Source organism: Bacillus rossius, chromosome 1 (genome assembly GCF_032445375.1).
Source record: "Bacillus rossius redtenbacheri isolate Brsri chromosome 1, Brsri_v3, whole genome shotgun sequence".
Taxonomy (NCBI): Eukaryota; Metazoa; Arthropoda; class Insecta; order Phasmatodea; family Bacillidae; genus Bacillus; species Bacillus rossius.
Genome location: NC_086330.1, coordinates 69,512,289 through 69,538,604, shown reverse-complemented (window position 1 = coordinate 69,538,604; position 26,316 = coordinate 69,512,289). Strand labels below are relative to the sequence as shown.

At 37.4% G+C, this 26,316-nt stretch overlaps 1 protein-coding gene across 1 annotated transcript in view; it reads left to right on the top strand.

Moving 5' to 3' along the window:
- Nucleotides 1–26,316, top strand: part of LOC134537422 (lysosomal alpha-mannosidase-like) — a 173,888-nt gene that overhangs the window by 143,630 nt on the left and 3,942 nt on the right. Inside the window, exon 15 of the mRNA XM_063377833.1 lies at nucleotides 8,823–9,041. Coding sequence (XP_063233903.1) covers nucleotides 8,823–9,041 — 219 coding nt within the window. The remainder of the gene's footprint in view (nucleotides 1–8,822; nucleotides 9,042–26,316) is intronic.

Genomic DNA, 26,316 nt, shown 5'->3' with positions numbered 1-26,316 from the left:
GAAAATTTCCCGTTTTATTCCTCAAAAATCCCAACGGCTAGAAATGTCCTGATAGAGGCTTAAGCATCCTTAACTCAAGCCTCAGTTAAGCCTCTATCAGGATGTGACCTTGACCCTTGACCTTGACCCCGGCGGCCATTTTGGATCCGCCATCTTGGAACCGCCATCTTGGATGACGTCATTGTGTTCTCGAAAATTCCGGCATTGTGTTTTCCGCCATATTGGATGATGACGTCATCGTTGCAATTTCCGTTACGGCCGCCATCTTTAAATTTATAATCCGATTTTAATGAAAAAAAATTTAAAATTATAAAAAATTAAATAATAAAATTTTTAATAAAATATTTAAAAAACAAACATTTACGACACGGAGCTCGGAGTCCTCGGTTCAAACCCGACGAGTGCAAAAAAAATAAAAATGGCGACCGATCCTTCCCCCCGCGGTGGCTGCAGGCATACTGACTCCCACCACTTGTTTTCAAAGCATATATATCGTCAGGTAGTATGACGTCATGTCCGCCATATTGTCCTCGTCTGCTGGAAGCCATCATCAGTGTATCGTCGGCGAGAGTGCGCTGACGTCATGTTAGTTTAATTCCTATCCGCTAGAGTGCAGTAATCATTTATTATTGCTGTGACACCCGACATCTTGTCATTTGGCCGCCATCTTGAAAATCCGTAATTATTTAGCTAGAAATTCGGGAAAAATTCCAAAATTCATTAAATAAATTTATAATCTATATACTGATCGATTAGGTCGACTAACGTCCTTGGTACGATCTAGGACGATGCAAAAAAATATAACATCAATTTAACATAATAGTAACAGGTTCGAGGAATTAAACACCACAAGTTCTTTTACAAACATAATATTTATTACATAATTTCTATTCTACTACAGAATCACTTGCGAAAGCCAACAATCTTATAAACATTTAGCCCTGCATAGACGTGCAACGACTACTTCTTAGCTCCAAATGGCTCCCACAGCTCCAACAGCCTCCAAATGCTTAACACAGCTAAAAATGGCTCCAAATGCTCCAAACGGCTCCAAATGCTCCAAATGTCTCCAGCAGCTCCAAATGCTTGACAGCTCCAAATGCTCCAACAGCTCCAAAAAAAGGCTCCAAATGCTCCAATAGCCTCCAAATGCTTAACACAGCTCCAAATGGCTCCAAATGCTCCAAACGGCTCCAAATGCTCCAAATGTCTCCAAAAGGCTCCAAATGTTTCAAAAGGCTCCAAATGCTCCAACAGCCTCCAAATGCTTAACACAGCTCCAAATAGCTCCAAATGCTCCAAACGGCCTCCAAATGGCGCCAACAGCCTCCAAATGCTTAACACAGCTCCAAATGGCTCCAAATGCTCCAAACGGCCTCCAAATGCTTGACAGCTCCAAATGTCTCCAGCAGCTCCAAATGCTTGACAGCTACAAATGCTTCAAAAGGCTCCAAATGCTTCAAAAGGCTCCAATTGTTCCAAGAGCTCCATCTTCAATTGGTTCCAACTGATTCCAATTACTTTTCTTATCGAACTTGGCATGATTACTAACATGTCTTTATTAGTATACATTTTGACTGGCAGTGGTAACGTATTGTGCACCTTTAAGTTATAAGTTTTATTTAGAAATCAGATTTCGATAAATGGTAGATACCATTTGGAAATAAAATATATTAATTTATCTTCAAGTTTATACACATACATTTAATTTAAGCCATTATTGTATGTAGCCAGCTTTCCTCAGTTCTTTGAGTATGAAGGATATTTCTGTAATGTTCGAATAGTTTCCTGCACAAAGCGATCCATGTAGTAGTCGTAGCCTGTCAACCAATATGTTAGGATCTTCCCATGAGGTATAATCAATCTCTTCTGCTGCGTTCATCATCCTTGCATGTTTATTATAAATATTATGATATCTGGTGTCTTCCGTTTTAACACCAACCTCAGGGTTACTTTCCTCATCGTGCCAGTGATTATCACAAGCTTGATCAGGATAATTTATTTTATTACGTCGTTTCCATCGTTTTGGTCTCAGACCGCCATCACAGTCTTCGATCTTGCCTGCTTTAGGTGCTTCAGTACAGTACTCAATCATGTCAGCCTCAGATGTGTCACCACAATCTTCAATCATGCCCGCTTCAGATGATTCATCAAAGTCTTCGACCTTGTAAGCTTCAGATGGTTCTCCATCTTTCTCATTTTCATGGAGACTACTAGATATTGGAGTAAATATATTTTCATTTCTAATGTGGTTACAACTTCCTTCGTTTGTTTTAAATTTTAAATTATTATCTTGATCTAGATCAGTAATTTTAGCATTAGCTTTTTCGCCTTCGTTCCTCTTCCGCGATGTTGTAGCCCAGTCTTCGTTATCTTTATTCATCTTAATTGTACAGGTCTTGTAATGTCTATCCAAGTAATATCTTCTACCAAAGGATTTCTGACACTGACTGCAATGAAATGGTTTTTGACAAGGACCCAAATTACACTCGCTTCTCTCATGTCGTTTAGCATTCTTTCTCAAGGTAAACACCTTGCTACAGTATCTACAGTGATGACGTTTCGATACAGCAACAAATCCCGTTTCAGGATTCATATTAGTTACTGAGACTAATGCCAGATGCAAACTAAGAGTTTTAAATTAGATATATTACTTAAATAGAATTTTTTTATTATTTCATCAGCGAGAATTAATTTTCTCATTCAAAGGTACTTGTTGCAAGTAGTTCTGCTTTTCAACAACAAATGTCGACACATATTACTTGCAGGTAAATAATATTTAGTTCTTTTATGCGGGATGCGGGATGCTCACTAACTATCGCAATAGAACGATGGCTTCGCTAGACTCCAAGGAGAAGGAAGTACGTCCATCCTGTTAGTGCTTCTTAGATTTCTCATAGATTATTTGACTGATTAATGATATTTTTATTTTAATTTCCACCCGATAAAAATATTACAAGTGATGATTAAGTAGCAGAAGTTCACTAATGATTAGCAACCTTGAATAAAAAATGACATGCTTCATTAAGTAAAAAAAATCCTTCATGCAGAGATAAATTCCTCATCAGTAACCAGAAGCACTCGGAGAAAACCATCAGATGTCTAGTCAGGAATAATCAGAAGCACCCAGAGAAAACCATCAAAATATTGTCAAGAATAATCAGAAGCACACACGGAAAAATCCACCATAATACTGTCAAGAATAAACGGGAGCACACGGATAAAACCGCCATAATATTGACAAGAATAATCGGAAGCACACGGAGAAAACCGCCACAAGTTTTCTTTGATATCATAAAATTTCAGGAAAAAATAACAAAAAATAAAAATAAATTAATAAAAATTTAAAAAAAATAAAATAAATAAATACATAAAATTCTGGCTTGTACTAGAACTATATCTTTGCTCAACAATGAGAAGTTCACAAGCTAGCAGAATCTGTTTATGTATTTATTTATTTTATTTTTTAAAATTTTTTATTAATTTATTTTTATTTTTTGTTATTTTTTCCTGAAATTTTATGATATCAAAGAAAACTTGTGGCGGTTTTCTCCGTGTGCTTCCAATTATTCTTGTCAATATTATGGCGGTTTTCTCCGTGTGCTCCCGTTTATTCTTGACAGTATAATGGTGGATTTTTCCGTGTGTGCTTCTGATTATTCTTGACAATATTTTGATGGTTTTCTCTGGGTGCTTCTGATTATTCCTGACTAGACATCTGATGGTTTTCTCCGAGTGCTTCTGGTTACTGATGAGGAATTTATCTCTGCATGAAGGATTTTTTTACTTAATGGAGCTTGTCATTTTTTATTCAAGGTTGCTAATCATTAGTGAACTTCTGCTACTTAATCATCACTTGTAATATTTTTATCAGGTGGAAATTAAAATAAAAATATCATTACTCAGTCAAATAATCTATGAGAAATCTAAGAAGCACTAACAGGATGGACGTACTTCCTTCTCCTTGGAGTCTAGCGAAGCCATCGTTCTATTGCGATCGTTAGTGAGCATCCCGCATCCCGCATAAAAGAACTAAATATTATTTACCTGCAAGTAACATGTGTCGACATCTGTTGTTGAAAAGCAGAACTACTTGCAACAAGTACCTTTGAATGAGATAAATTAATTCTCGCTGATGAAATAATAAAAAAATTCTATTTAAGTAATATATCTAATTTAAAACTCTTAGTTTGCATCTGGCATTAGTCTCAGTAACTAATATGAATCCTGAAACGGGATTTGTTGCTGTATCGAAACGTCATCACTGTAGATACTGTAGCAAGGTGTTTACCTTGAGAAATAATGCTAAACGACATGAGAGAAGCGAGTGTAATTTGGGTCCTTGTCAAAAACCATTTCATTGCAGTCAGTGTCAGAAATCCTTTGGTAGAAGATATTACTTGGATAGACATTACAAGACCTGTACAATTAAGATGAATAAAGATAACGAAGACTGGGCTACAACATCGCGGAAGAGGAACGAAGGCGAAAAAGCTAATGCTAAAATTACTGATCTAGATCAAGATAATAATTTAAAATTTAAAACAAACGAAGGAAGTTGTAACCACATTAGAAATGAAAATATATTTACTCCAATATCTAGTAGTCTCCATGAAAATGAGAAAGATGGAGAACCATCTGAAGCTTACAAGGTCGAAGACTTTGATGAATCATCTGAAGCGGGCATGATTGAAGATTGTGGTGACACATCTGAGGCTGACATGATTGAGTACTGTACTGAAGCACCTAAAGCAGGCAAGATCGAAGACTGTGATGGCGGTCTGAGACCAAAACGATGGAAACGACGTAATAAAATAAATTATCCTGATCAAGCTTGTGATAATCACTGGCACGATGAGGAAAGTAACCCTGAGGTTGGTGTTAAAACGGAAGACACCAGATATCATAATATTTATAATAAACATGCAAGGATGATGAACGCAGCAGAAGAGATTGATTATACCTCATGGGAAGATCCTAACATATTGGTTGACAGGCTACGACTACTACATGGATCGCTTTGTGCAGGAAACTATTCGAACATTACAGAAATATCCTTCATACTCAAAGAACTGAGGGAAGCTGGCTACATACAATAATGGCTTAAATTAAATGTATGTGTATAAACTTGAAGATAAATTAATATATTTTATTTCCAAATGGTATCTACCATTTATCGAAATCTGATTTCTAAATAAAACTTATAACTTAAAGGTGCACAATACGTTACCACTGCCAGTCAAAATGTATACTAATAAAGACATGTTAGTAATCATGCCAAGTTCGATAAGAAAAGTAATTGGAATCAGTTGGAACCAATTGAAGATGGAGCTCTTGGAACAATTTGAGCCTTTTGAAGCATTTGGAGCCTTTTGGAGCTGTTGGAGCCATTTGGAGCATTTGGAGCCATTTGGAGCATTTGGAGCCTTTTGAAGCATTTGTAGCTGTCAAGCATTTGGAGCTGCTGGAGACATTTGGAGCTGTCAAGCATTTGGAGGCCGTTTGGAGCATTTGGAGCCATTTGGAGCTGTGTTAAGCATTTGGAGGCTGTTGGAGCCATTTGGAGGCCGTTTGGAGCATTTGGAGCTATTTGGAGCTGTGTTAAGCATTTGGAGGCTGTTGGAGCATTTGGAGCCTTTTGAAGCATTTGGAGCCTTTTGGAGACATTTGGAGCATTTGGAGCCGTTTGGAGCATTTGGAGCTGTGTTAAGCATTTGGAGGCTGTTGGAGCTGTGGGAGCCATTTGGAGCTAAGAAGTAGTCGTTGCACGTCTATGCAGGGCTAAATGTTTATAAGATTGTTGGCTTTCGCAAGTGATTCTGTAGTAGAATAGAAATTATGTAATAAATATTATGTTTGTAAAAGAACTTGTGGTGTTTAATTCCTCGAACCTGTTACTATTATGTTAAATTGATGTTATATTTTTTTGCATCGTCCTAGATCGTACCAAGGACCTTAGTCGACCTAATCAATCAGTATATAGATTATAAATTTATTTAATGAATTTTGGAATTTTTCCCGAATTTCTAGCTAAATAATTACGGATTTTCAAGATGGCGGCCAAATGACAAGATGTCGGGTGTCACAGCAGTAATAAATGATTACTGCACTCTAGCGGATAAGAATTAAACTAACATGACGTCAGCGCACTCTCGCCGACGATACACTGATGATGGCTTCCAGCAGACGAGGACAATATGGCGGACATGACGTCATACTACCTGACGATATATATGCTTTGAAAACAAGTGGTGGGAGTCAGTATGCCTGCAGCCACCGCGGGGGGAAGGATCGGTCGCCATTTTTATTTTTTTTGCACTCGTCGGGTTTGAACCGAGGACTCCGAGCTCCGTGTCGTAAATGTTTGTTTTTTAAATATTTTATTAAAAATTTTATTATTTAATTTTTTATAATTTTAAAATTTTTTTCATTAAAATCGGATAATAAATTTAAAGATGGCGGCCGTAACGGAAATTGCAACGATGACGTCATCATCCAATATGGCGGAAAACACAATGCCGGAATTTTCGAGAACACAATGACGTCATCCAAGATGGCGGATCCAAGATGGCGGATCCAAAATGGCCGCCGGGGTCAAGGTCAAGGGTCAAGGTCACATCCTGATAGAGGCTTAACTGAGGCTTGAGTTAAGGATGCTTAAGCCTCTATCAGGACATTTCTAGCCATTGGGATTTTTGAGGAATAAAACGGGAAATTTTCCCTCGAAACGGGAATTTTTCCCTCGAAAACGGGAATTTTTGAATTGTGGAATTTTTTGAGATTTTTTGGCGGAATTTTTTTTCACAGAAATGGAAATTTTGGCGAATTTTGAGGAATTTTGGGCAAATTTTGCCCAATTTTGACGGATTTTGACACATTTTGAGGATCAAATTCAAGGTCAAGATCAAAGGTCAAGGTCACAACAATCCAAGATGGCCGCCGTGACGTCACAATTCAAGATGGCGGTCGGCACCTCAGACACCTCAGCCAGAAGCCTGGTGCCAGTATGCCCATTCCTATACTACTTTAGTTTTATAGAGCTATATATAGTCATATATAGGGTTATATAGATTGGTATATAGAGGAGAAAGATAGAGATAGTGGGATATATAGATGTATATATGTATATATATATATATATATATATATATATATATATATATATATATATACGTAGTTGTAGATAGAAATAAAGCAAAATATATAGATACATATGTTTAGAGAGATAGAGATGCTTTGTATATGTGTACCTACATCAAACAAATTACAAAACAATATTGACTGAGACATTGCAAAGCAAAGCATACCGAGGATTAGCTAGATAATGGAATATTTTCAATATCAGTAATATTTAATTTTTCCACTTTTTTATAGTGCTTTGTAGAGTCTAGATTACATACAGACCATCCATTTTTAGCTATATATAGAGGTAAATAACTATACACTGACAAAACATCTGCCGGGTTCTGCCCGTAATAGAAATTATTTTACACACTTGACATTCAAATTAAGAAGACAATTATTGTCTACATCTGATTTAAAAAAAAAAAAAAAAACTTCAGCCTGTGTTCAGCCCGGGCCACGCCGGGTACTGCAGCTAGTATACATATAATTTTATTCCGTCTACTGCCCATTTTCGTTTATGTATTTCGTATACCTATTTACAATTCTCAATTAAGCACATAACTTACATGAAGTGGTCATAATTACCTCAACTGATTGAATTATCAAATCGATTTGCAATTATTTGACTTGGTGAATTTCGTATGTGTTAAAGCCTGCTAGAAACTGTACTTAGTGCTTATGGCAATGTCAAACAACGAAAAGCTTTCGGATGTTTGAATGAATTATTACTGACAAGGGATGGTCCAAGTCGGGGCTCACGGATTTGGCTTAAACTTTGCTAGTAGAAGCAGATAGGTTTGCATTTTTAAACGTCCTGAAATATTTCGCCTGAGTGGGCCCTAGGAAGCGAGAAAAAGCTCTCGAAAGACTTTAAAGTAGAGTGTAAGATATATTGTTAAAGAATTGTCTTGTCGGTGGCGTGGCGCAGTGTTCAAGCGCCCTGATTGGAAATCCACTGGTTTGGGTTTAATACCCACTACTACATTTTTTTACTTCTCACAATATTAAACTATTAATTACATAATTGTAATATTTTTAAAAATGTAATGTATGTATTAAAATTAATATGGTAAAATTAGAATATTCCACTGTAATTTAGTAAATCAATATGTATAAACAGGAATTGTTTTAAATTATACCTTTTTTGATTTGTATTTACTGTAGAGCATGGTTTGTGATTTTAACTTTTTTTTTTTGGTTCTTCAATAGCAACACTAAGCAGATATTAGGAGAGATTTTGCGTGCTTGGGTCTTAACTGCTGAATGTCACTGATTGCCTGCAGGTTGCATCGTTGGGGTGATCACAAAAAAAAAAGCCAGATTTAGAATATTGCAGTTAAATAGCTGCAAACGGGATATTTGAAAGTTTCATAAGTGGAGACCTGCAAAATTCGCGGATTCATTGACCTCTAGGATAGACTCCACAGTCCTTTAAATACTCGCGGAAATGACACCTGTTCATTGGCTACTGACGCGTGAGACGTCTCAACTAGGCTGTCCGTAATTCGGCACTTTCTTGGTTTAGTGTTTCCCGTTGGCTCACAGTTCCCCGGATAAAATGTGGGGCAATCGCAGAAGCGGTAACGAAGGTATGGTTGTTTTGATGCTAGACTATCGCGAAATGAATCCGCAAAATTTTGCATGTCTCTACTCATAAGCATGGAGACGACGGAGACAAGTGGCCAGAGTTGTCGCAGGTCCACCGTCGGTTGTTCCACGACGACGCCTTCGGAGTGGGCGAGGCGCTGAACGAGCAGGCGTACGGCAAGCCCTTAGTGGCGCGCGGCAAGCACTACCTGTTGCTGGGCGACACCGCCTCGGCCATCTCCAGCGAGAGGCTGCTGGCCCAGGAGATACTGCTGGCGCCATGGCTCTTCTTCAGCAGCCCCCGCGCCGCCGGCCAGTGGGAGAAGCAGGTCGGTGACGAACATGTTACTTTAACTAGTCTCACGGATATACTCTATCCCCACACTACCTTCACACGACTTTATGTTAGCTTTTGGACATACGCCATTGCTTAGCTTTTTTTTTTTTAAATGGACAGCTTTCTTGAAGATGAATTAACGAGAGTGATAATTTTCTGTGTTGTGGGATGTGTTTTTTTTTTGTATTCACCATACTCGTCAGTTTGGCTAATTTATCTTTTTGCTTCTCTTTGCACTGTAGAGACTTCTTTTGGACAAGATTCGTGATGGACTGATAAATGCAATTGAAATCTTTAGTATTAAGGATGGAATGAATTTCAAGCTGTAGTGCCGAAATTTCATTGTTCAAATGTGAATTTTGACAGTGATATGCGGCAATTCTTTCACTCAGTAGCTTTTGGCTGGCTTTCCGGGTTATTTGTTTTGCCCGTTTGTTGTTGACCGGGGATTTGTCTGTGAGTCCTCTAGGAATGACTCCCTTACTGCGACATTTACAGAAAAAAGTCAAGTTATTGGAACATTGTGATAGATTAATCATTTTCTTTTCCAACTTCCTCAGAGAAATATGCATACCGGGTCCATACCGGGAATTGATATTATCTTTGAAAGATTTGTGCAATGGGAGAGCATGACTTGATGTTAGCTTTTGGACATACGCCATTGCTTAGCTGACATCAAGCTAACATCAAGTCATGCACTCCCATTGCACAAATATTTCAAAGATAATACCTTTACACGAACAGCGCGATAATAAGAAGGTAACTTTAGCTAAGTTTACAGATATCAAATGTTAGAATAATCAATGGACTGTATACTAACACCTTTTACTGAGGTAAAGTTTTGCCAAAATATTTTGTATAACAGAGTATGTCAGCCTTTTATTGATATAACAATATTGTGGCACAGGGGTTTAAATTATTTAATAAAAAATATAAGTCAAATGAATAGAGGTAAATAGAAGACAGGTACTATAGAATTATGGGATCAAAAGACTTTAAAATCAGTACTAAGATAAGAAGGGGGGGGGGGGGGGATTGTTCAACTTTACTAATCTCTTTCTGCACTCGCTTGGAGGTATCTACTAATTATAAACGATCTTAACTTACTAAATACTTTTACTACCCGGCTCTAAAGATCTAGTTTCTACATCCCATACTGTATATCTGGAGAGAAATGAGAGCCTAAGTTTGTACATAAAAACAATCTTTAACACTAGGTTTCAAACAACAAATATTTATTTAAAATAAAATTAATATTATAAGATCTTTTCCAGTCAGTCTTTACATAAAGAAAAGTTTAAAATTAGGTGACGTAAAATTTCTTCATCATTAACCCAGCTACACTTACCCTTACGACCAATGAACAAGAAAGTATATCAAAACCTTTACTCACCGTAACTTTTACTAGCATTAAAGTTAGCTAAAAAAAGGACACTTTAATACTGCAATAGTCTTAAACTAGAGAGACTTACTTTGACAAGGGGGGTCCCTTGTATCTACGATTTCCCGTTCTCTTCAAAGTCTTCGAATTATTCATCACGGGGCCACAGCCCGTCCAGTAGTGCCTCTATATCTCGAACTCCCGAACTCGTTTCCGTCGACCATCGCCGGAGTGAGCCCTGAGGAACCCACTCATTCCTAATTAAAATCCTAGCTCCCCCTTCCAGAAGGTTTCGGCCCGCCATCCCCAAATTTCGTAATCAGGGCACAGACTTGCTGAGTGGGGCCTACGTCGCTCGCGCTCCGAGGGACAAAGCCCCATGTTTCGCCACAGAGCGACCCAGAAACGTCAGCACGAGCCACACTTTGGTACGTGCGGCGCCAGCGCAACCACAGCCCTCACCCGCCAAGCGCTCCCGTCTCCGAGTTGCGCTCCCGTCTCCGAGTTGCGCCCCCGTGCAGCTGTGGCGACACAACCAGCCTGCGCCAACAATGACAGACATTTACAGGCGGCTATACCAAAGTATTCTGAAATGTGACAACATATATTTGACAGATACATAGATTATCCCTTGGTCAATGCTATCCCTGATTTTTTTTTTTCTGGCTATGAAATTTTCTCAGTCGGTCAAACGATATGATAATTCGATAAGTGAAAGACACATTAAAAAAACATTCTTTACCTAAGCAAGCATAACTTAAAATATTGTATTCTAAAAACCAACATAATAAAACTGTTATGGTTTTCTTTACAATTGTTCAAAAATATTTAAGGAGTTTCAAAAAGGTTTATTTTTTTTGGATAAATATTCACCACTTCTAACTTTACTAGAGAAGGAAGTATAAAACTGAGTATAGATTAAAAAAACATTAAAGTTTATAAATTGTATTATTTTTTTATTTGACTGATGTGGAAGTGAAAAGTTTTGATGTGACAATGTCTAATAAATCGATGAACGCCGGCTGCACGCACGAAAAAGTGTCCCGTAACGAACATTGTCCCACTACGATGTGTCCCGTTACGCTCATTGTACGCTTGCGCCGCATCTCTCTTCCACTCGATTAGAACAACCATCGATTTGACTTTTCAGTCATGTTTTCGTCGTTTGAATTATTAATATTATGTAATTTAACGATATTTCACCGATTTTCAGCACGATCGGTACGGTTATTTAAAAGTAATGTTGAATTTTCAAATACGTTTTTGTACGAACAATGGTGTTTTACAGTTACACATAATAATTCAAATTACACTCGGGATCTTTTACACAATGTTTGAAAAAATATTGAAACACATTATAAATAAGTTTGGTGTATTTGGGATGCGTATTTGTTATAAAATCGTATTATAAAAACGAAATAATATTATTCCCTTACGGTTCTGCCATCTACGGTGACGGACGTGAACCGAACGAATCGCGCTATCTACCCGCTTGCGCGGCAACCAGACACTCGTTAATACATATTTTCTTTGTTTATAGCGAGGGGCGTTATTATTAATGAATTATAAATAAAATTTCGTGCCCGGGGCCACAATCGCATATCATTTTAAGCACTGGAAGACATAAAAACTTAAAATATTCTCGACGAATTTTAATTATGGTCCCAGCGCACCACGAGCGTCTGGGTTGGAGATTAAAGCCGAAATTATTTCTTAAACTTACTAATAATTATTTTACTAACTGCAAGAGCATTTTTATTAAATTCTACGTTTAATTTCACGACGAGCAAACTTCGTCGTTAAATGTGTAATTACGAAAAAGCGTAAAACATTCTCGACGATCTTGAAGTTAAATAGCAAATAGGTATGTATAAAATTTATATTAAAAATAATCTGTTCGTTAAAGTAATAAACATATTTGAATTAATGAGTGCAAATAAAAGTAAATTTATCAATTAAATTGTAGATTATAAGTAGTATATGAATGGGCATCCGACGGCAGGCTTCAGGGTGTGGATTGATGATTGTCGGTCCGCCATCTTGGATTGTGACGTCACGGCGGCCATCTTGGATGCAGCGTAACGGGACACAACGTAACGGGACACAACGTAACGGGACACAACGTAACGGGACACAACGTAACGGGACACAGCGTAACGGGACATAACATAACGGGACAAGTAGATCACGGCTGCCATCTTGGATCCGCCATCTTGGATCCGCCATTTTGGATGATGTCATTTTGTTTTCTCGAACATCCCGACATTTTGTTTTCCGCCATATTGGATGATGACGTCACCGTTGCAATTTCCGTTACGGCCGCCATCTTTAACTTTTTTATTTATTATCCGAATTTAATGAAATTTTTTTTAAAAAAATTATAAAAAAATTTAAATAACATAAATTTAATAAAATATTTATAAAAAACAAACATTATCGACACGGAGCTCGGAGTCCTCGGTTCGAACCCGACGGGTGCAAAAAAATTAAAAATGGCGACCGATCCTTCCCCCCACGGTGGGTGCTGGCATACTGACCCCCACCACTTAGGTCAAAGTATACATATCTTCACCTAGTATGATGTCATGTCCGCCATCTTGAAATCTGGACGCCATCTTGAAAATCTTTATTTATTATCCGATTTTAATGAAAAAAATTCCAAAATTTTTCAAAAAATTAATGTATTTGAATTCTGTATGATTATATCGATGTACGTCCTTGGTTAGATTCCCGACGAGAGTAAACGGTCGATCCTTCCTCCATGAAAGCTACCTAGACTGATCTACCACCACCAGTACAAAGGTTTATATCATCAACTGGTATGACGACACGTCCGCCATCTTGTCTTCATCCGCTGGAGTCCACCATCTTGTTTTCGTCTGCTAGAGTGTGCCGATACCATGTAGTATAATTATCTGGTCACCATACTTTTTTCCTCAACTGTTGACATTGATCATTGACCTTGGCCTTTGACCTTGACCTTGAAATTTGACCTTGACCTTGAAATTTAAACTTGACCTTGAAATTTGACCTTGACCTTGAAATTTGACCTTGACCTTGAAATTTGACCTTGACCTTGAAATTTGACCTTGACCTTGAAATTTGACCTTGACCTTGAAATTTGACCTTGACATTGAAATTTGACTTTGTCCTCGAAATTTGACTTTGTCCTTGTCGACCATCATGGATCCGACATTTTATGTTCAGTAGATGCTACCAGGAGCTACCACCTGCTGGAGTATGCCATCTTGTGTGTGTGTACTCGTATTATAGAGTACATTTCCATCTGGATAATTTTATTCTAACCCGCTACAGTGCAGTAATCATTTATTACTGTGACACACGCCATCTTGAAATTTGGACGCCATCTTGAAAATCCGTAATTTTAATGCTAGAGATTCGGGAAAAAGTTCAAAATTCATTAAATAATTCACTCATTAAAGTAATGATTGATTAGATCGATTCCCGTCCTTGGTTCGACCATTGACCGATACCAATCAACTTTAATTTTAAAAAATACCACAAAAGCGACAGGTTTGAGAAAATAAAAAACCACCACAAGTTCTTTTAAAAACTTTTATTACATACATTCTAATCTACTACAAGTACATAATAAACACAGACAAAGTACTAAAGTCTTGTGGATTCCTCGATTCAAACAGTCTTCTTATTGTACGGACAAAGCCTTTTACATGACTTTAAATGTCTATACGATCCGTTCATCACCGCAGCCAGAGACGGACTGAAGTTCATATCACCAGGGTCCCACTTATATATTCTCATTTGCTGGTACAACACACGAGTCAAAACAATAACCATGTTCATTATACTTCTCGGAGCATTTTTTATAATGAAGATGTAAGCTATCAAGACGTGAAATTAGTTTTTTGCACTTATTGCACTGAAATTGTATTCTTTTAACATTATTAGAACAACTGCTTCTTTCATGTCTGCGAGCATTTGAGGTAATAGTAAATGATGCGTCACAGTATTTGCACCGACGCAATGTATGCTTTTCATTAGTGGAAGAATCCATTGCTGACGATGAAACTTCGGATGATGGTGGTATCACATCTGTTGAAATCTCCTCCAATGTTGACGTCGTCGTTGCCAACGGGATCTGCACCTTCTCCATCGTAGCTGCCGTCAAGGTTCCCGTAGACGATGGTACAACCTCCGAGTTCGACGTTAAAGACGGTAAAGATGCCATCGAGGTCTCAAGAACAGCTAATTGACACGTCTTATGCACCAGAAGAAACAAACTAGGTGATCCTTACACCGCCGACGTCAGTAACTAACTGAGCGTCCTGCTGTCTAGGACTCGCTTATATACATGCACCGGATGGAATAATACGCTAGTCAAATCAAGAACCATTTACAATAATACTAGAGTCAAATCTACAAATTAAAAAAGAGGATCATTTGATCGAAAAAAAAATTCGATCTCTCCAATATACGCCAGGCTCCAAGAGCTACAATTCACGTCATCAGATCCATCTAAATTTTGCTCCTATGCTTCAATTGACCATTAGCTGCAAGTGCTCCAACAGATCCATCAGCTCCAACACGTAATGTACGCAATGTACGCACAATACATGCAATTTACATGCAATAAATGTAATGATCACTCAGTACACACAGGAAACGGAACGTACACACAGTACACACAGGAAACGGAACGTACACACAATACACACAGGAAACGAAACGTACACACAGTACACACAGGAAACGAAACGTACACACAGTACACACAGGAAGCGGAACGTACACACAGGAAACGGAACGTACACACAGTACACACAGGAAACGAAACGTACACACAGTACAAACAGGAAACGAAACGTACACACAGTACACACAGGAAGCGGAACGTACACACAGTACACACAGGAAACGGAACGTACACACAGTACACACAGGAAACGGAACGTACACACAATACACACAGGAAACGGAACGTACACACAGTACACACAGGAAACGGAACGTACACACAATACACACAGGAAACGGAACGTACACACAGTACACACAGGAAACGGAACGTACACACAGTACACACAGGAAACGAAACGTACACACAATACACACAGGAAACGATACGTACACACAGTACACACAGGAAACGAAACGTATACACACAGTACACACAGGAAACGAAACGTACACACAATACACACAGGAAACGATACGTACACACAGTACACACAGGAAACGAAACGTATACACACAGTACACACAGGAAACGGAACGTACACACAGTACACACAAGAAAAGGAACGTACACACAGTACACACAGGAAACGGAACGTACACACAGTACACACAGGAAACGGATCGTATACACAGTACACACAGGAAACAGAACGTACACACAGGAAACGAAACGTACACACAGTACACACAGAAAACGGAACGTACACACACTACACACAGAAAACGGAACGTACACACAGGAAACGAAACGTACACACAGTACACACAGGAAAGGAAACGTATACACACATTACACACATTAAACGGAATGATCACACATACATTAGCGGAAACACACAGGCTTAGTTGGAAATCAGAATACTAGAAACAAAAACATTAAATTTTTACTTTCAATATTTAATTACTTCTCAACATTACACAAATACAAGTAAAAGAAACCATTATTGTATGTAGCCAGCTTTCCTCAGTTCTTTGAGTATGAAGGATATTTCTTTGATGCACGAATAGTTTCCTGCACAAAGCGAGTCATGTAGAAGTCTTAGCCGGTCAACCAATATGTTTGGATCTTTCCATGATGTGTAATCAATCTCTTCTACCACCATCTTACTTGCTTGTTTATTATAAATACTGTTAATATCACAATCGTCCCTGTGATCATAATAAGCATTATCAGATTTATTTTTTATAACACGACGTTTCCATCGTTTCGGTCTCAGGACATCGCCACATTCTTCGATCTTGTCAGCTCTAGGTGCTTCATCACAGTCTATGCCTTTGTCAACAGCCTCAGAGTCACTGTTACAATCACTGTAGAAGACATCCTCTTCACCCATATTACCGTATGAATTCGCTATCGATGATGTCGAAGTGTCTTCATCGTCTTCATGCTTCCTTTTTAGGAGTCCATCATTTTTACAAAGAATGGAGGATCTACTGAATATAGGTTTGAATGTATTCTCACTTTTCACGGTGTTGATACTTCCATTAGTTTCAGTCTTCCCGAAGCCATTAGCATCCTTCAATTTATGTTCTTCCTCACAATCGGGTGAGCTAATACCATCACGCTCAGGACAAGGAAAATTATTGTCGTAATGCAGATCACTCTTCTTTAGTCTAGTGGATCCATCGGTGTCCTCTATGCCATAAGTAGTCTTCACTTTACATGTTCTACCATGTCTTTTTAAGCTGTCAATTCGTGTTAACAACCTGCTACAACGATTACAGCTTAACATGTTGCGTAGTGGGTTTCTAGCACAATCATTCTTCTCATGACGTCTAGCATTCCTTCTCATGGCAAAATCCTTGCCACAGTATCTACAGCGGCTTCCTTCCGATTCAGCTGCAGATAACAAACCACGATCCATGGTAGCTTCTGTGACTAATGTTAGATACAAACTGTCAGTTTTCTCCAATTGGAACCATTTCTTAAATAGAGTTTTTGAAATGTTTCATCAGCGAGAGTTAAGTTATCTAATGCAAAGAAAATTGATGCAAGTAGTTCTGGCTGTCGTCATCAGATGTCGCTACGTGTTGCTTGTAGGTAAATAATATCTATTTCATTAATGTGGGATGCGTAACGCTCACTATCGATCGCAAAGGGAGGTTGGCTTCGATAGTATCCAAGGAGAAAAAAAGTTCGTCCTTCCTGCTAGTGCTTCTCAGATTTCTCACGGTCCACCATCTTGGATTGTGACGTCACGGCGGCCATCTTGGATGGGTGTGACTTTGACCTTTGACCGAAACCTCAGGAATGATCGCAAGCACACGGATTAACCATCAAAATATTGATAAGAATAATCAGGAGCACACGGAGAAAACCATCATAATATTGGCAAGAATAATCAGGAGCACACGGAGAAAACCGACACAAGTTTTCTTTGATATCATAAAAATATAAAAAAAAATTAATAAAAAATTAAAAATAAAAACGAAAAAAAAATCAAACATTCTGCTAGCTTGTGAACTTCTCATTGTTGAACAAAGATAGAGTTCTAGTACAAGCCAGAATGTTTGATTTTTTTTTTCGTTTTTATTTTTAATTTTTTATTAATTTTTTTTTTATATTTTTATGATATCAAAGAAAACTTGTGTCGGTTTTCTCCGTGTGCTCCTGATTATTCTTGCCAATATTATGATGGTTTTCTCCGTGTGCTCCTGATTATTCTTATCAATATTTTGATGGTTAATCCGTGTGCTTGCGATCATTTCTGAGGTTTCGGTCAAAGGTCAAAGTCACACCCATCCAAGATGGCCGCCGTGACGTCACAATCCAAGATGGTGGACCGTGAGAAATCTGAGAAGCACTAGCAGGAAGGACGAACTTTTTTTCTCCTTGGATACTATCGAAGCCAACCTCCCTTTGCGATCGATAGTGAGCGTTACACATCCCACATTAATGAAATAGATATTATTTACCTACAAGCAACACGTAGCGACATCTGATGACGACAGCCAGAACTACTTGCATCAATTTTCTTTGCATTAGATAACTTAACTCTCGCTGATGAAACATTTCAAAAACTCTATTTAAGAAATGGTTCCAATTGGAGAAAACTGACAGTTTGTATCTAACATTAGTCACAGAAGCTACCATGGATCGTGGTTTGTTATCTGCAGCTGAATCGGAAGGAAGCCGCTGTAGATACTGTGGCAAGGATTTTGCCATGAGAAGGAATGCTAGACGTCATGAGAAGAATGATTGTGCTAGAAACCCACTACGCAACATGTTAAGCTGTAATCGTTGTAGCAGGTTGTTAACACGAATTGACAGCTTAAAAAGACATGGTAGAACATGTAAAGTGAAGACTACTTATGGCATAGAGGACACCGATGGATCCACTAGACTAAAGAAGAGTGATCTGCATTACGACAATAATTTTCCTTGTCCTGAGCGTGATGGTATTAGCTCACCCGATTGTGAGGAAGAACATAAATTGAAGGATGCTAATGGCTTCGGGAAGACTGAAACTAATGGAAGTATCAACACCGTGAAAAGTGAGAATACATTCAAACCTATATTCAGTAGATCCTCCATTCTTTGTAAAAATGATGGACTCCTAAAAAGGAAGCATGAAGACGATGAAGACACTTCGACATCATCGATAGCGAATTCATACGGTAATATGGGTGAAGAGGATGTCTTCTACAGTGATTGTAACAGTGACTCTGAGGCTGTTGACAAAGGCATAGACTGTGATGAAGCACCTAGAGCTGACAAGATCGAAGAATGTGGCGATGTCCTGAGACCGAAACGATGGAAACGTCGTGTTATAAAAAATAAATCTGATAATGCTTATTATGATCACAGGGACGATTGTGATATTAACAGTATTTATAATAAACAAGCAAGTAAGATGGTGGTAGAAGAGATTGATTACACATCATGGAAAGATCCAAACATATTGGTTGACCGGCTAAGACTTCTACATGACTCGCTTTGTGCAGGAAACTATTCGTGCATCAAAGAAATATCCTTCATACTCAAAGAACTGAGGAAAGCTGGCTACATACAATAATGGTTTCTTTTACTTGTATTTGTGTAATGTTGAGAAGTAATTAAATATTGAAAGTAAAAATTTAATGTTTTTGTTTCTAGTATTCTGATTTCCAACTAAGCCTGTGTGTTTCCGCTAATGTATGTGTGATCATTCCGTTTAATGTGTGTAATGTGTGTATACGTTTCCTTTCCTGTGTGTACTGTGTGTACGTTTCGTTTCCTGTGTGTACGTTCCGTTTTCTGTGTGTAGTGTGTGTACGTTCCGTTTTCTGTGTGTACTGTGTGTACGTTTCGTTTCCTGTGTGTACGTTCTGTTTCCTGTGTGTACTGTGTATACGATCCGTTTCCTGTGTGTACTGTGTGTACGTTCCGTTTCCTGTGTGTACTGTGTGTACGTTCCTTTTCTTGTGTGTACTGTGTGTACGTTCCGTTTCCTGTGTGTACTGTGTGTATACGTTTCGTTTCCTGTGTGTACTGTGTGTACGTATCGTTTCCTGTGTGTATTGTGTGTACGTTTCGTTTCCTGTGTGTACTGTGTGTATACGTTTCGTTTCCTGTGTGTACTGTGTGTACGTATCGTTTCCTGTGTGTATTGTGTGTACGTTTCGTTTCCTGTGTGTACTGTGTGTACGTTCCGTTTCCTGTGTGTACTGTGTGTACGTTCCGTTTCCTGTGTGTATTGTGTGTACGTTCCGTTTCCTGTGTGTACTGTGTGTACGTTCCGTTTCCTGTGTGTATTGTGTGTACGTTCCGTTTCCTGTGTGTACTGTGTGTACGTTCCGTTTCCTGTGTGTACTGTGTGTACGTTCCGCTTCCTGTGTGTACTGTGTGTACGTTTCGTTTCCTGTTTGTACTGTGTGTACGTTTCGTTTCCTGTGTGTACTGTGTGTACGTTCCGTTTCCTGTGTGTACGTTCCGCTTCCTGTGTGTACTGTGTGTACGTTTCGTTTCCTGTGTGTACTGTGTGTACGTTTCGTTTCCTGTGTGTATTGTGTGTACGTTCCGTTTCCTGTGTGTACTGTGTGTACGTTCCGTTTCCTGTGTGTACTGAGTGATCATTACATTTATTGCATGTAAATTGCATGTATTGTGCGTACATTGCGTACATTACGTGTTGGAGCTGATGGATCTGTTGGAGCACTTGCAGCTAATGGTCAATTGAAGCATAGGAGCAAAATTTAGATGGATCTGATGACGTGAATTGTAGCTCTTGGAGCCTGGCGTATATTGGAGAGATCGAATTTTTTTTTCGATCAAATGATCCTCTTTTTTAATTTGTAGATTTGACTCTAGTATTATTGTAAATGGTTCTTGATTTGACTAGCGTATTATTCCATCCGGTGCATGTATATAAGCGAGTCCTAGACAGCAGGACGCTCAGTTAGTTACTGACGTCGGCGGTGTAAGGATCACCTAGTTTGTTTCTTCTGGTGCATAAGACGTGTCAATTAGCTGTTCTTGAGACCTCGATGGCATCTTTACCGTCTTTAACGTCGAACTCGGAGGTTGTACCATCGTCTACGGGAACCTTGACGGCAGCTACGATGGAGAAGGTGCAGATCCCGTTGGCAACGACGACGTCAACATTGGAGGAGATTTCAACAGATGTGATACCACCATCATCCGAAGTTTCATCGTCAGCAATGGATTCTTCCACTAATGAAAAGCATACATTGCGTCGGTGCAAATACTGTGACGCATCATTTACTATTACCTCAAATGCTCGCAGACATGAAAGAAGCAGTTGTTCTAATAATGTTAAAAGAATACAATTTCAGTGCAATAAGTGCAAAAAACTAATTTCACGTCTTGATAGCTTACATCTTCATTATAAAAAATGCTCCGAGAAGTATAATGAACATGGTTATTGTTTTGACTCGTGTGTTGTACCAGCAAATGAGAATATATAAGTGGGACCCTGGTGATATGAACTTCAGTCCGTCTCTGGCTGCGGTGATGAACGGATCGTATAGACATTTAAAGTCATGTAAAAGGCTTTGTCCGTACAATAAGAAGACTGTTTGAATCGAGGAATCCACAAGACTTTAGTACTTTGTCTGTGTTTATTATGTACTTGTAGTAGATTAGAATGTATGTAATAAAAGTTTTTAAAAGAACTTGTGGTGGTTTTTTATTTTCTCAAACCTGTCGCTTTTGTGGTATTTTTTAAAATTAAAGTTGATTGGTATCGGTCAATGGTCGAACCAAGGACGGGAATCGATCTAATCAATCATTACTTTAATGAGTGAATTATTTAATGAATTTTGAACTTTTTCCCGAATCTCTAGCATTAAAATTACGGATTTTCAAGATGGCGTCCAAATTTCAAGATGGCGTGTGTCACAGTAATAAATGATTACTGCACTGTAGCGGGTTAGAATAAAATTATCCAGATGGAAATGTACTCTATAATACGAGTACACACACACAAGATGGCATACTCCAGCAGGTGGTAGCTCCTGGTAGCATCTACTGAACATAAAATGTCGGATCCATGATGGTCGACAAGGACAAAGTCAAATTTCGAGGACAAAGTCAAATTTCAATGTCAAGGTCAAATTTCAAGGTCAAGGTCAAATTTCAAGGTCAAGGTCAAATTTCAAGGTCAAGGTCAAATTTCAAGGTCAAGGTCAAATTTCAAGGTCAAGGTTAAATTTCAAGGTCAAGGTCAAATTTCAAGGTCAAGGTCAAAGGCCAAGGTCAATGATCAATGTCAACAGTTGAGGACAAAAGTATGGTGACCAGATAATTATACTACATGGTATCGGCACACTCTAGCAGACGAAAACAAGATGGTGGACTCCAGCGGATGAAGACAAGATGGCGGACGTGTCGTCATACCAGTTGATGATATAAACCTTTGTACTGGTGGTGGTAGATCAGTCTAGGTAGCTTTCATGGAGGAAGGATCGACCGTTTACTCTCGTCGGGAATCGAACCAAGGACGTACATCGATATAATCATACAGAATTCAAATACATTAATTTTTTGAAAAATTTTGGAATTTTTTTCATTAAAATCGGATAATAAATAAAGATTTTCAAGATGGCGTCCAGATTTCAAGATGGCGGACATGACATCATACTAGGTGAAGATATGTATACTTTGACCTAAGTGGTGGGGGTCAGTATGCCAGCACCCACCGTGGGGGGAAGGATCGGTCGCCATTTTTAATTTTTTTGCACCCGTCGGGTTCGAACCGAGGACTCCGAGTTCCGTGTCGATAATGTTTGTTTTTTATAAATATTTTATTAAATTTATGTTATTTAAATTTTTTTATAATTTTTTTAAAAAAAATTTCATTAAATTCGGATAATAAATAAAAAAGTTAAAGATGGCGGCCGTAACGGAAATTGCAACGGTGACGTCATCATCCAATATGGCGGCAAACAAAATGTCGGGATGTTCGAGAAAACAAAATGACATCATCCAAAATGGCGGATCCAAGATGGCGGATCCAAGATGGCAGCCGTGATCTACTTGTCCCGTTATGTTATGTCCCGTTACGCTGTGTCCCGTTACGTTGTGTCCCGTTACGTTGTGTCCCGTTACGTTGTTTCCCCTTATGTTGTGTCCCGTTACGTTGTGTCCCGTTACGTTGTGTCCCGTTACGCTGCATCCAAGATGGCCGCCGTGACGTCACAATCCAAGATGGCGGACCGACAATCATCAATCCACACCCTGAAGCCTGCCGTCGGATGCCCATTCATATACTACTATTATATTTCACTCATTTTTGTATCCATTCAAAATAGTGATAATTCAATAAAAATGATTCAATTTTATTCATAAAAGTATGCAATCATTTCATCAATGTTTTGTTATGACGTTGTCACGTTTAACTAACGTCCGTAAACCGACTTTACAGACAACCAATTTTTTTTTATTTTGAATTAATCACATCTTCGAAGCTACACAAAAGGAAATTTAATATATTTGATAAAAATATGGACACCAAAAGCAACAAACCCTTCTCTTCACTACTTTTCAAAAAAAAAAAAAAAATTCATGAGAAGTACAAAAGGAGTAAATTAATTCTGTAAACATATGAATTTATCTCTAAATTTACTAATCAGTTGGTAAAAACTAGAAACGAATATAACATATAAATATAATCATTTATATATGTATATTTATAATGAGCTTATATATATGTGCATATATGCATCTACGGTAGCATGATATGATATTTTGAATGATAGATAAAATTATTATAAATACTTAGAATTAACCTTTGAATGGTAAAATATGGGATACAATTGGGCAACATTTATCACCAATTCCACAAAAGCAGAAGATGTGAATTTTCTAATATTGGAATGGTTTTTTTCTTTAGTTTCCCTTTAGGTACCGGAAAAAAGATGGAATTTGGACCTTTTGTAAATTTTGTTCCATTTAATGAAAACTTAATATAACTAAGAAATTAAATTAAATTCTTAAAACAAAACTTTTAAAATTGTTTAAAGGTAAAGGTTCATTTTATCACAGTTGTCCATAGAGCCAAATTTAAATAAAACGTATATATGAAAGTAAGCGTAATCTACTTTTTAGAAAACCGATTTTTTAACTATTAAAAAGTTTATTTTATCACAGTTAAATATCACTCAGAATACACTAAAAGATAAATTGGGTGACGAGGAATAATAATGTGATTTTTAAAGGCTAATTATAATATACGTGTCAAAAGACCCAAAAAAGTTGCCTTGTCGTACTACCATACACCCGATTGTTTTCCGAAGAAACTAAAATAAAATTCAAAACAAAAAAAATTGACGACTAGCAGATGTGCAACATCAAAACACTCAGTTTAATAAGATGCCTAAAATTAGAAGCATTCATTGTAACGGATGTACATGCAAATGAAGTTATTTCAAAGAAATCATTGAACTAATTATTAAAATAAACCAATTGCAGACGTAACTTATAGCACAAAAACGTGAATGTTTAACAAACCATACGTTTCATCAAACATCATTAAAGAAAAATGTAGTCACGTCTTTATTTCTGAAAATATATATTGTCATTAATCATAACTTGTAAGTTAAAAAAAAATTGCTTTATGTGTAACAGTTTACAATATTTAGCGTGTTAAGTGTGATGAATGCATTCAAATTATGGAAGTAACCGCACTTCAAGAGACAGCCGCTGGAAACTGAATTTCCATTTACCGTTGGAATACATAATGTAATCATAGCACTGACTAGCACTAAGTAGTTGTATTTATGTTGCTGTAAGTGCGGGCAGCTGTTAAACACTTCCAGAAAAATGCAAAATCCAGATATTAAATGATATACCATAGGTTGAATAGTTCACATAACTTAAATTGAAAATTCTAGGATGTTCTTTGGCGAAATCGTTCCTCACAAATAAAGGTGTAACTACATTTTTCTCATGTGGTGTTTGATGACACATATGTTTTGTTTAGCATTCACCTTTAATGTACTTCAAGTTACGCCTGAAGTTTTTAAGTTTAGTTATTTGTTCAATGTTTTCTTCGAAATACTTTCATTTGTGTGAACCCTCCAGGATCTTCTTGATAGTTGATTGGGGAGGGGGGGCATCCGAGGCCCAGCATCAATGAGCCAGGATACATTTCAAGACTTTTTAATGCATTAATTTACTCTGATAGCAGGACGGAAAGTTTTACAAAAGCTCATTTAATGTTTACAATCGTGGCCATAAAATTTTGTATGAGCAAATCTGCCTGGAAAAAAGTTATGATAACGGACTACAAGGAGAGACAACATGTTTTGTTTCATTTAAGATGAAAATAAGGCTTGGGTATCGCTTAGTGGCGGAGTGTGAAAAACATAAGGTGAATGAAACATCTGCCGGCCACGACAGGTGGATGTTGCGTGAGGCAGATGTTGTTTCAAGATAATGAGCGGGACATATTCTGTGTTGCAGCCGTAACTCTGATTTATTTACGTTCCTTGATTTGTCTAAGCGTTCATTCAGATTTAGCGTGTTACATATATTTGGCGACGCATAATCGTTTGACATATATGTTTGTGTTTTATCGATCCAGTTGTCTCCAGTTTGCTTAGAACATTAATTAAATGGCCTGTAAGTACAACGATCCGAAATTTCAAGCAATAAATAGTGGTGTGCATCGATGCAACATGCAGATAATAAATAGAGTAGCTTAAAAATTAATTTTTATCTGATATATTTAATATTTATCAAGTACAATATTTTTCGGAGTTAAAAATATGAGAGCAGATATTTCGAGCTCATCAATATGCCACTTTTTTTTAAATTTTTTTCGATTTGTTTAAAAATTGAAAGTCACGTAAAATGCACTATACCAAATTTTATAGAAAATTACCGAATACTGATGTAAATCAGGTGCTCGAAAGCAGAAAGATAAGCATAAAAAATAAGAAAATGCTAACATATATCACACAAATGTATTTCATATTGTTTTATTTCATCCATCGCAAATGAAAAACAAAATAAAGGGGCAAATAATTTGTTTAAAAGTGGACATTGTTTTCATGATTTAGATGACAAATATTTCTAAATCTACTGTACAGCCTCTAATTTTTCTATACAAATTAACAGAACTCAATATTGTTAATTTATTTCCGAAAATGTGTGTTGTGCTGCGCATATTTTGCATCATACTTCCTGTTTCTGTCGCTCAAGCACAGATATATTTAAGTATGCTTAGCAGAGTAAAGAACTACCTGAGGCCAACAATGGATCAACAAAGACTTTCTTATCTAGGAAAATGATGCATTGAATCAAGACTTGTGCCAACATTGAATTTTAATTCTTTTTATTGAAATTTTTACTGATTGTAAAACCTAAAAAGTAATTTTAAATAATTATTGATTTTTAAATTGTTCAGTATTAAGTATGATATATTTTAAGTTGTTCGGTATTAAGTTAATTTTTAAGTTTTAAAAATTAAAATTTTGTTATTTTTTTAAAGGTTTAAAAAGACAAAAAATATCATTTATTCAGAAAAATATTTTAAAACTTTTTTTAATGTGTTTTAATATCACTTAGTGTTTTCATATTTACACAACATTATAATCTTTTAAAGGTTTGTTGTCTTTTGATTTTTTTAAATAGTTAGGGGTTTGAAGTGTTGTTTATTAAGTAATAGGGAGAGGCCCGACAAAATTATTATCCCTTGGTCCCTTAATTTTTCTCGACGGCCCT